Source organism: Salvelinus sp. IW2-2015, linkage group LG14 (genome assembly GCF_002910315.2).
Source record: "Salvelinus sp. IW2-2015 linkage group LG14, ASM291031v2, whole genome shotgun sequence".
Taxonomy (NCBI): Eukaryota; Metazoa; Chordata; class Actinopteri; order Salmoniformes; family Salmonidae; genus Salvelinus; species Salvelinus sp. IW2-2015.
Window position 1 is genome coordinate 39,841,670 of NC_036854.1, and position 11,637 is coordinate 39,853,306.

Genomic DNA, 11,637 nt, shown 5'->3' on the forward strand with positions numbered 1-11,637 from the left:
AGACCGCCCTCCAGATTGCAAGCCATTATTGGGAAATATTGGAGTATCGGCATGCCATTTTGATTTCCAGTTACATTGCTTTAAAATGTGGCACCAAATGGAAATTGGAGCACCAAATGGAGCAGTAATAGGACCAAAGTGTAGTTTATATTCTTAAGGGATATTTCAGTGAAGACCACCTGTTCCAGGGCAATAGGAGACACCAGGGGGCGGAATAATCATTTCTAAACCAATTCAGGATGGGGTAAAATGCTAACTTCTGGAAATACAATTTAAAGTTTGGTACGGATATTCCTCCTCCTTGACATCTTTATCAAGGGTGCGAATAATTTCGGATGTGACTTTTTTCAAATCTATAAAATGGAAGTGTCTGCTATGTGGCATAGTCTAGTTAGATGTGTGATGAATGATGGTAATACATTATGAAGATGATACAGGATGAATGGAGGATGCTAGAATACTGTAGCTTTAACAGAGCCGCAACAGAAAACCATTATCTAAGACTTCTTCTTCCCTGCGTTTATTCAGAGTTGGTCGCACTACTGGCTACTTGCTGTACATGCTCCATCTCAATGCCTGTTTCTACTACGTGGCGTCAGTGTACCTTGGCATCGGCACCTCCAAATGGGTCTACGATGGAGAGGGAACCGCGTACGTATATTATTGTGTAGAGTATATAGGGTTTCAGAATTGGCAGGTTTTCCAGAAATCCTGTTAGGAGGACTCCAGCTGTACTGCTTATTCCCACTGGGACTTCTGGTAAAACCTGGGAATTTTGAGGAAATTAATAGAATTTTGCATCCTGAGGAGTAAAATGTTCTATACTTCTAATATAGTCTCTTGTCTCCGAGACTTCTGTTACAGTTTAACAGTTTCTCAATTTGTAGTTTTCCCTAAACCAGTGTCTCCATTGCCTTCACTGTGGATTAGGGGTGTGAGTAACCGTCTTCCTTCCTACAGGTACCTGCGTTGTTATTACTTCGCTGTTCGTAGTCTGATCAACATCGGGGGTCTTCCTGAGCCTGGCACTGTGTTTGAGATCTGTTTCCAGATGACCAACTTCTTTACTGGTGTCTTTGTGTTCTCCAGTTTGATTGGACAGGTACAGTATCACTATTCTAAAGACATGCAGAATGCACTCCAGGCAAGAGGCAGCCATCCTCTTGTAACAATTATGATTGTGGTAAATTCCATTTCAATTCAGGAAGTCAACTGACATTGCAAATCAAATTTCTTATTTCTTTCAAATTAGGAAATGGACTAAAATGTAATTCTGGAATTGATAGATTGAAATGGAATTGACCCCAACACTGGTTTGTTGTGTGGTCCTGGATTGAAAGTATTTTATTTGTTTCTTCTGGTACAGATGAGAGATGTCATCGGGGCTGCCACGCAGGGCCAGACATATTTCCGGGCCTCCATGGACGGCTGTGTGGAATACATGAACACTTTCACCATCCCCGACTTGGTGCAGAACAGAGTACGCACCTGGTACAACTACACCTGGGACGCCCAGGGAATGCTGGGTAAGCAATAAATAATAGTGGGGAATAAATTAATCTTGACTCCATGCTGTCATAATTGTGCTGTAAATAATGTTAAAATGTCTTTTTATGGCAAATCGTCAACTAACATGGTGTACATTTGCTCTGTAGTAATGTCTTGACAATTTTTTTTCTTCCTCTTACATCTCTCCCTCCTCTCTCTCCAGACGAGTCTATACTGCTGGAGCAGATGCCTCTTGTAATGAGAACAGCCATTGGTGTGGATGTAAACTTTGCCACCTTCGATAAAATTGCTCTTTTTCAGGTAAATATAGGTCGAAATGAACTTGTCATTATGCCAACAGGCAACTAACAGCCCACCTGCATCACCCTCTGAATGTTGGCTAAATGTTATCTGACTGTTTTCTCGATGTCTTTATTCCCAAGGGCTGTGATAAGCAGATGTTGGTAGACATGTTGCTGAGGCTRAAGTCTATTATATATCTACCTGGGGACTTTGTGGTGAAGAAGGTGAGTGTATGGGATTGTCACTGTTGCATAATATAGTCAATATGTATTTTCTTTATATACACTTGGATCACAGGAGGTTGGTGGCATGTTAATTGGGGAGGATGGGCTCATGGTAATGGCTGGAGCGGAATAGGTGGAATGGTATGAAATACATCAAACACATGGTTTCCATGTGATGTCATTCCATTCGCTCCGTTCCAGCCATTATTATGAGCCGTTCTCCACTCAGCAGCCTCCACTGACTTGGATTTTAGTCTTTTTCAAAACAATACAGCAAAAAGCAACAGAAACAATGAAACTGAAGAATAAATAAAAGCAAACAGAAGATGCCATCCAATACGTACTGAATAATATATAAAGTAAGTATACAGAGTTGTATTGTTAACAAGATATTAGTTAATCAGGTCTTCCTGGTTTGTGAATATCCATTTGTCCCAGTTACTTTCAAATACAGGTTTTTGGAGTCTTAAAGCATATGTCAAGCTTTCTATATTAAAGATTTCTTGGATTATACTTTGCCATTCTTAACATTTTGGGCTTCTGCTTTATACCAGTTCCTGGTAATGGCTTTTCTACTTGCAGCAAGGATAACTTTTATCAGGTATCTGTCACTGCCCATCACATTCTCTGGAACATTACCAAGGTACATTACAGTTCTAGGGACTTCATATACTAGGACATCTTTTAACACCGAACATACATAATCCCAAAACAATGACATCTTCTGACATTCCCCAAAACAATGGGTGTGGTTGGCATCCACGTGGTCCCATAGCCACCAGCATGGCTGTTGTATACCTAGCTGTTGACTTTTGATTCTAGGAGTGACAAAAAAACTGCTAATATTTTTCCAACAAAACTCTCTCCATGTTCTTGAGTTTGTAGAAGTACGTTGAGTACTGCATATATTGTCCCAGTCTTCCTCTGAGATGTCTATATTCAGTTCCTTTTCCCAATTTAACTTTTACTATATGCATTTCAAATCACATGGTTAATCATATTTGGTTTGGTATTGAATACATTTCTCTCTTTTTCAAAATAGTCCCTTAACTGTAAGTATCTGAAGAAATCTTAGTTTTCCATGCCATATTCCTCCTTTTAAATTCTGAAAACCTAAGAGTTCTCCATCTTCTACAATGTTACATTACATGTTGTAATGCCTCTCTCAGGCCATTCCTTATTTTAAAAAAAATCATAAATAGCTGGTTTAAATTTTGGATCAAAACGCAAACCATTTCAACATTCCTGTTAATGTCCCAAATGTGTCTTTATCCCCAGCTACAGACTGGATTGGGCGACCTTGAACGGCAGCCTCAATATCTTTCCATATAGCACTGTATTGTGAGTCACACCAACATACTATTGGCCTAAATTGTGCAGCTAAGTAATATTCCCTAAGATTAGATAGTGCCCTCCCCCCTTTGTCTTTAGGGAGCTGAAGAGTCTAATATCTAATCCTTGGTTACCTCCAAATGAACCGTGATATGAATTGTTTCAGGGGGACCGCAACTGATAGAGACTGGAATAGGTAAAGCAATATGGGGAAAATATTAATTTAACTGTCTCTATTATAGAGCTGAAATCTAAATGAAGGGACCATCTTTCTACTGTATATTTTTAGGAATATTTAGGATAATTGGTTTATAATTTGTTATATACACTGAGTGTAAAAAACATTATGAACACCTGCTCTTTTCATTACATAGATTGACCAGGTGAAAGCTATGATCCCTTATTGTCACTTGTTCAATCCATTTCAATAAGTGTAGATGAAAGGGAGGAAGGATTTCTAAGCCTTGAGACAATTGAGACATTGTGTATGTGTGCCATTCAGAATGGGCAAGACAAAATATTTTAATTCCTTTGAACAGGGTATGGTGGTTGTGCCAGGCAAACCCATTTGTGTCAAGAACTGCAACGCTGCAGGGTTTTTCACACTCAACAGTTCCCAGTGTGTATCAACAATAGTCCACCACCAAAGGACATCCAGCCAACTTGACACAACCGTGGGAAGCATTGGAGTCAGAGTTGTGGACTCGAGTCACATGACTTGGAATCGAGTCACAAATTTGATGACTTGAGACTCGACTTGATATAAAATAACTTGAGACTTGACGTCTCAAGACTCGGGACTCAACTTTGACTTGAGATTGATGATTTGAACTGGCCAGGTTTTGACACTCATTTTGTGGCACAGAATCTACGTGGATTACTCTACACGCAGCCAGAGAGAGTAGCCGCAGCAGCATCGCCCTTGCAACAGATTGGCCAGTGAAAGGTACACTCGGCACTGATTGTTCCAGCAAACTGTCAATCAAAACAGGAAGGGTGGTGAGCTAGCGAACAGAGATTGCTGACTTGCTGTACAGCTATCGGATCAGGTGCCACGTCAACGTCAAATTATAGGAAGAGAGGATAGATAGATCCTTAAATGGTTTGGTGATCGAGAATATTAGCTGTTTACTTTGCAAGCTCATCAGCAAATGGGCAATAATTACTAGCATAGGCATACTGGTATTGTGGTATGTAACAATTGCTTGAAATAGATCATTTACTTATGAAGCTTGCATTTGGAATTTGTTTAAAATTAATTACACAACATGACCAAAAGTATGTGGACACCTGCTCGTCAAACATCTCATTCCAAAATCATAGGAATTAATATGGAGTTGGTCCCCCCTTGGCTGCTATAACTGCCTCCACTCTTCTGAGAAGGCTTTCCACTAGATGTTGGAACATTGCTGCGGGGACTTGCTTCCATTCAGCCACAAGAGCATTTGTAAGGTCAGGCACAGATGTTGGGCGATTAGGCAGTCAGCGTTCCAATTCATCCCAAAGGTATTCGATGGGGTTGAGATCAAGGCTCTGTGCATGCCAGTCACGTTCTTCCACACCGACCTCGACAATCCATTTCTGTATGGACCTCGCTTTGAGCACAGGGGCATTGTCATGCTGAAACTATAAAGGGCCTTACCCAAACTGTTGCCACAAAGTTGGAAGCACAGAATTGTCTAGAATGTCATTGTATGCTGTAGTGTTAAGATTTCCCCCATGCCCGAACCATGAAAAACAGCCCCAGACCATTATTCCTCCTCCACCAAACTTTACTGTTGGCACTATGCATTCGTTCTCCTGGCATCTGCCAAACACAGATTAGTCAGTCGGACTGCCAGATGGTGAAGTGTGATTAATCACTCCAGAGAACGCATTTCCACTGCTCCAGAGTCCAATGGTGGCAAGCTTTACACCACTACAGCCTATGCTTGGCATTGCGCATGCTGATCTTATGCTTGTGTACGGCTGCTCGGCCATGGAAACCCATTTCATGAAGCTCCTGACAAACAGTTCATGTGCTGACGTTGCTTCCAGAGGCAGTTTAGATCTGGGTAGTGAATGTTGCAACCGAGGAAAGACAATTTTTACTCGTTATGCGCTTCAATACTCTGCAGTCCCGTTCCATGAGCTTGTGTGGCCTACCACTTTAAGGCTGAGCCATTGTTGCTCCTAGACTTTCCACTTCACAATAACAGCACTTACAGTTGCCCGGGGAAGCTCTAGCACGGCAGAAATTTGACAAACTGACTTGTTGGAAAGGTGGCATCCTATGACTGTGCCACATTGAAAGTCACTGAGCTCTTCAGTAAGGCTATTCTACTGCCAATGTTTGTCTATGGAGACTGCATGGCTTTGTGCTCGATTTTATGCAACGGGTGTGGCTGAAAAAGCTCAATCCACTAATTTGAATGGTTGTCCACATACTTTTGTATATATAGTGTATTACTGTGGCGAAGACGTATCATAGGCGCGGCTCTTAACTTGCGCTCTCCAAACTACCGCTAGTGGAGAGTGCTTTTTTTTCTCTTGTTGAAATGCTTGCTCTCGCTTTCACACATTTAAATGCATAGGCCGGCCCCATGTGGTAACTCTATATTCCATCTCATACTACAATAACTGCTGGCGTTTCATCATTCCATCCCCGTAGAGTTTATTGCAACACAGACATTTCTGTTTGATAGGCCTACGATACATTTTTATATAGCCAACCATTTCTTACCCTCAGTGGGCACAATGTTTATTCTGCACATGAATGTTCACAAGACTCACGAGGTAGAAGTTCTGTTTATTAAATTCAATGTTTGGTTTTCTTTGTTCATATTTCCCGGGTTATGTCAGAGTTCTGTGTCCTCTGTCTCTGTCATTCTGGTTGTGCGTAATAAGAGCGAGTAATAAGCTACGTGGCCTGCACTCCACACGTTGGAGTCGTTGAATAAGATAAAATGATTGTTTGATATATGCATGGTGTTGGAATATCATGAATAATCAGTGCTTGACTTGGGCAGTCCCTCATCAGAGCTGAGTACGGCCACCTCAAATGTTCTACTGCTTGAGCTCCTGTTCCTCTTATAGAATATTAGCTCAAAATTATTGTGGAGCTCCTGAACCTAAATATAAACAGTACCTGCACCTATTTCAGCCCAAGTCAAGCCCTGATAATAATCATTTAGTCTGATTAAGACTAATATACCAATGTAACAATGGATGTAGAAATGGCCTTTTACATTGTAGAACCAGTTTATTGGTTGTTATTGCCAATTGGGTATGGTCCTGGGGTCCCTATTTTACAATTTACATCATTAAAATGTGTATAGACAAAGTAATGAAAAGGGTTGTCTGGTAGACTCAATAAATTGACAAAAATATGTAGTTGAACAAGTCGTTGCATGTATCGATTTTTTTTTTTAGGCTTGCTCTTAGAATGCATGACTTGGACTTGACTTGAGTCTAGACCCATTCTACTTGGGAATCGATTTTAGACTCAGACCTTGTGACTCGCTTGTGACTTGGAGTCAACATGGGCCAGCATCCCTGTGGAACGCTTTCGACACTGTGTCCATGCCCTTACGAATTGAGGCTGTTCTGATGGCATATTCTTCCAGAATGTTCATTAGTTTTGGGAAGCAAGTGTTATGGTCAGTCAATTTTATGCTCTTTTCCTCTGATGCTAATACCTTGTAAATCATAATTTTGCTTTAATCGCTCTGCTCAATGTACAAGGCGATAACTCAGGTGAGGTGCAGCATCCCTGACATGTGCCACGCTGTAAAGTTATTTTGTCAGATGGCCATTCACTTTAATGACAAATGTTTTTTTAAATATTGGATTGCGTCCTTTTTAAAGCCAAATCTCTCTAAAACTAGACATGAGTAAAATTAATGTTAAATGCCTTTTCTGCATCTAAATGGACCAATAGTGCTTTTCCTTAATCTGATTTATGATATGTAGTTGTCTTGGGTTTGACGGCTTCTAACAAACCCAGTTTGGTCCAACTCAATTTGATCCGACAAAGGTTTCAAGTCTCTTGGTAATTACCGAGGTGTATAGCTTATAGTCATAATTCAAAATCGAGATTGGCCTATAATTACTGATTTGTTCTTTACCCTCTTTTGGTATGACAGTTATGATGGCTTCCTTCCATGAGGGAGGGGCTTCTTCCTTGCAATGAGGATAAAAGTCAATATGTAATTTCAGAGCATCCACAACGTCACCATGTGGTTTTAAACTAAACTCAGCAAAAAAAGAAACATCCCTTTTTCAGGACTCTGTCTTTCACAAATAATTCATAAAAATCCAAATAACTTCACAGATCTTCATTGTAAAGAGTTTTAACACTGTTTCCCATGCTGGTTCAATGAATCATAAACAATTAATGAACATGCACCTGTGGAACCGTCGTTAAGACACTAACAGCTTACAGACGGTAAGCGATTAAGGTTACAGTTATGAAAACTAAGAACATTAGAGGCCTTTCTACTGACTCTGAAAAACACTAAAAGAAAGATGCCCAGGGTCCCTGCTCATCTGTGTGAACGTGCCTTAGGCATGCTGCAAGGAGGCATGAGGACTGCAGTGGCCAGGGCAATAAATTGCAATGTCCGTACTGTGAGACGCCTAAGACAGCACTACAGGGAGACAGGACGGACAGCTGATCGTCCTCGCAGTGGCAGACCACGTGTAACAACACCTGCACAGGATCGGTACATCCGAACATCACACCTGCCGGACAGGTACAGGATGGCAACAACAACTGCCCGAGTTACACCAGCAATGCACAATCCCTCCATCAGTGCTCAGACTGTCCGTAATAGGCTGAGAGAGGCTGGACGGAGAGCTTGTAGGCCTGTTGTAAGGCAGGTCCTCACCAGACATCACCGGCAACAACGTCGCCTATGGGCACAAACCCACAGTCGCTGGACCAGACAGGACTGGCAAAAAGTGCTCTTCACTGACGAGTTGCGGTTTTGTCTCACCAGAGGTGATGGTCGGATTTGCGTTTATCGTTGAAGGAATGAGCGTTACACCGAGGCCTGTACTCTGGAGCGGGATCGATTTGGAGGTGGAATGTCCGTCATGGTCTATACTTGCAGGTGCCTTGGTGGAAGAGTGGGGTAACATCTCACAGCAAGAACTGGCAAATCTGGTGCAATCCATGATGAGATGCACTGCAGTACTTAATGCAGCTGGTGGCCACACCCGATACACCCCACACCCGACTGTTACTTTGGATTTTGACCCCCACTTATGTTCAGGGACACATTATTCAATTTCTGTTAGGCACATGTCTGTGGAACTTGTTCAGCTTATGTCTCAGATGTGAATCGTGTTATGTTCATACAAATATTTACACAAGTTTGCTGAAAATAAATGCAGTTGACAGTGAGAGGACATTTGTTTTTTTTTGCAGAGTTTACATTTTCCAATCTGTGTTCTGTTTGATCGTTGTCTTCTATAGGGTGACATTGGTAAAGAGATGTACATCATAAAGGGTGGAGAGGTGCAGGTGGTTGGTGGACCAGATAACTCCATTGTGTTTGTGACGCTAAAGGCCGGCTGTGTGTTTGGAGAAATCAGGTATTATCATTATATCATTACACTACAATATTCCAATGTAATAATATTAACCTCCAGTAGAAGAGTTTCCCACTGGGCAAAGACTGGTTGAATCAAAGTTGTTTCCACGTCATTTCAACCCAAAGAATCTATGTGATTGACCTTGAATCAACGTGGAAAACTGATTATATTTGAAAAAAGTCAATGTAAGTGAATTCATTTTTTCCCACCCAACTTATCCTAAATCCAATGACATTTTTTCTTTTTCGGCAAATTCACATTAGTTGACAATACAAAACAAATATAAATCAAAAGCAGATGTTGAACTGTGGTCTGTGCCCAGTGGGTTACTATTACAGATGAATTTCTAAGTGTGAGTGTTGGTCGAGGATCTTCAGCGTTCTGATTCGGTGCTCTTCCTCAGTCTGCTACAGTCTGCCAAAGATGGCGGGAACAGAAGGACAGCTAACGTAAAAGCTCATGGCTTCGTCAACCTTTTTGTCCTGGATAAGAAAGACCTGGTTGACATCTTGGTCCACTACCCAAATTCCCAGAGAGTGCTGGCCAAGAAAGGAAGGTACGCTCTTTGTGTGAGCTAGCTAATGTATGAGACCTATACTAAGAATGAGAAAAGTTAGACTTGCCAGAATTAAATCAAGTTGTGTGTGTTTTTAATCAACCGCTCTGCAAGATTGTGATCGTTGTGTGTCTCTGAGATTATTGACTGTTGCGAGTCTGCTCTGAAAGGAAACTGATGAAGGCGAAGGGTCCAGCTGGTGCTAAGGGTGAGGTTGACAAGACGAAAGGAATGGCGCTGTTCGGACCCAAACCCCCCACTCCTAAAATGGCACGGATCTTCGGAGGCTTTGGCAAAGGAGGCTTCTTGGAGAAACTCAAGGTACAGTTCAGCTACAGCTCCCTTTACATTATTATTACGCACTACGACAGAGCACCCGCATTACACATGGCATAGCACCCACTGACAAGATATAGCTCTTGACATTGCAGCATGTCCATGTTGTCAACCAGACTGTGTTCAATATTGAGTTGAGCACTGTTACCGGGATACAGTGCGGTGAAAAAGTATTAGGCCCTTTCTAATTTTCTTTTGCATATTTTTGATATTGAATGTTATCAGACCTTCAACTAAAACCTAATATTAGATAAAGGGAACCTGAGTGAACAAATAACACAGTTGTTGATCAGTCTCTCACGTTATTGTGGAGGAATTCTGACACACTCTTCCATGTAGAATTGCTTTAATTCAGCGACATGTGGGTTTTCAAGCATAATGTCCTGCCACAACATCTAAATTGGGATTAGGTCTGGACTTCGACTAGGCCATTCCAAAACTTCAAATTTGTTGCTTTTAACTATTTTCATGAGACTTGATTATTTTCAGCTCATACTGATGGCCTGACATTCTTCTGTAGAATTATCTGATACAGAGCAGAATCCATGGTTCCTTCTATTAGGCAAGTCGTCCAGGTCCTGAGGCAACGAAGCATCCCCAAACTATCACACAATACCACCATGCCTGACCGTTGGTATAAAAGGTTCTTACTGTGGAATGCAGTGTTTGGTTTTCGCCAGGCATAATGGGACCAATCCGTCTGTGAGCTGAAGCGCAGCTGGGTCAGACAATGATCCAAAACACACAATCAAGTCTACATGAAAATGGCTAAAAACCAACAAATTTGAAGTTTTGGAATGGCCTAGTCAAAGTCCAGACCTAATCCCAATTGAGATGTTGTGACAGGACTTGAAACAAGCGGTTCATGCTTGAAAAACCACATGTCGCTGAGTTAAAGCAGTTCTGCATGCAAGATTGGGCCAAAATTCCTCCACAGCGATGTGAGAAACTGATCAACAACTACAGGAAGCGTTTGGTTGCAGTGATTGCAGCTAAAGGTGGCACAACCAGATATTGAGCGCAAGGGGGCAATTACTTTTTCACACAGGGGAATTGGGTGATGCCTAACTTTGTTAGGAAATAGGTATCCATTTTCTTATTTGTAAACTCCGGTTCCCTTTAATATTAGGTTTTGGTTGAAGATCTGATAACATCCAGTATAAAAAAAAGAGAAAATCAGAAAGGGAACAAATACTTTTTCACAGCACTGTAGATGCTATCTGGCTTAGGTGATCAACCCTTAAATCTCATACAGTATTTGATTTATAAGGATAAAGGCTACCTACAGTAGAAATATCTATGAGGTTCATGTTTTCTTCTTTCTTTCCAGGCTGCACAAGCGAAGGAGCAGCAGGGGAAGTAAAAAAAAAAAAAAAAAAAAAAAAAGAGTAGAGGGTGAGACATCTGATCCTTTACTTGGATCCGCCATCTTCGTTTATATTCCTCTACTGTGCTGGAGTGCATTCATTAGTGCACACCATAGCAAAACGTTTAGCAACATGTTAGAAATATTTTTGTTTGTTGATTGAACCCAGAACCAAATTTTGCGTGCGTTGTTGACAATTTATTATGCTTTGATTAGTGAGTGAGTGAGTTCTGATCTCTGAGCTGTTAGCCAATATGATGGAGAATACCAGCATGTTAAACTTTGTACACTGTAAATAGTACTTTTCATAAAACTATTAAAATGTTTACTACAACTGCAGTCTTGCCATCTTTTTCATTTCAGTTAACAAGCGCAATAATGATATTTTTCCCACTAATTGGTCTTTTGACCAATCACATCAGATATTTTTTTGATCTGATTGGTCAAAAGACCAA

The 11,637-nt window shown here is 41.1% G+C and overlaps 1 protein-coding gene across 1 annotated transcript in view; it reads left to right on the forward strand.

The window, feature by feature from the left end:
* Positions 1 to 11,516, forward strand: part of LOC111973561 (cyclic nucleotide-gated channel beta-3) — a 35,982-nt gene extending 24,466 nt beyond the window's left edge. Inside the window, exons 12-20 of the mRNA XM_070446749.1 lie at positions 529 to 651; positions 961 to 1,102; positions 1,367 to 1,526; positions 1,712 to 1,809; positions 1,932 to 2,015; positions 8,806 to 8,924; positions 9,328 to 9,480; positions 9,651 to 9,801; positions 11,147 to 11,516. Coding sequence (XP_070302850.1) covers positions 529 to 651; positions 961 to 1,102; positions 1,367 to 1,526; positions 1,712 to 1,809; positions 1,932 to 2,015; positions 8,806 to 8,924; positions 9,328 to 9,480; positions 9,651 to 9,801; positions 11,147 to 11,179 — 1,063 coding nt within the window. The 3' untranslated portion in view covers positions 11,180 to 11,516. The remainder of the gene's footprint in view (positions 1 to 528; positions 652 to 960; positions 1,103 to 1,366; positions 1,527 to 1,711; positions 1,810 to 1,931; positions 2,016 to 8,805; positions 8,925 to 9,327; positions 9,481 to 9,650; positions 9,802 to 11,146) is intronic.
* The last annotated feature ends 121 nt before the right edge of the window (positions 11,517 to 11,637 follow it).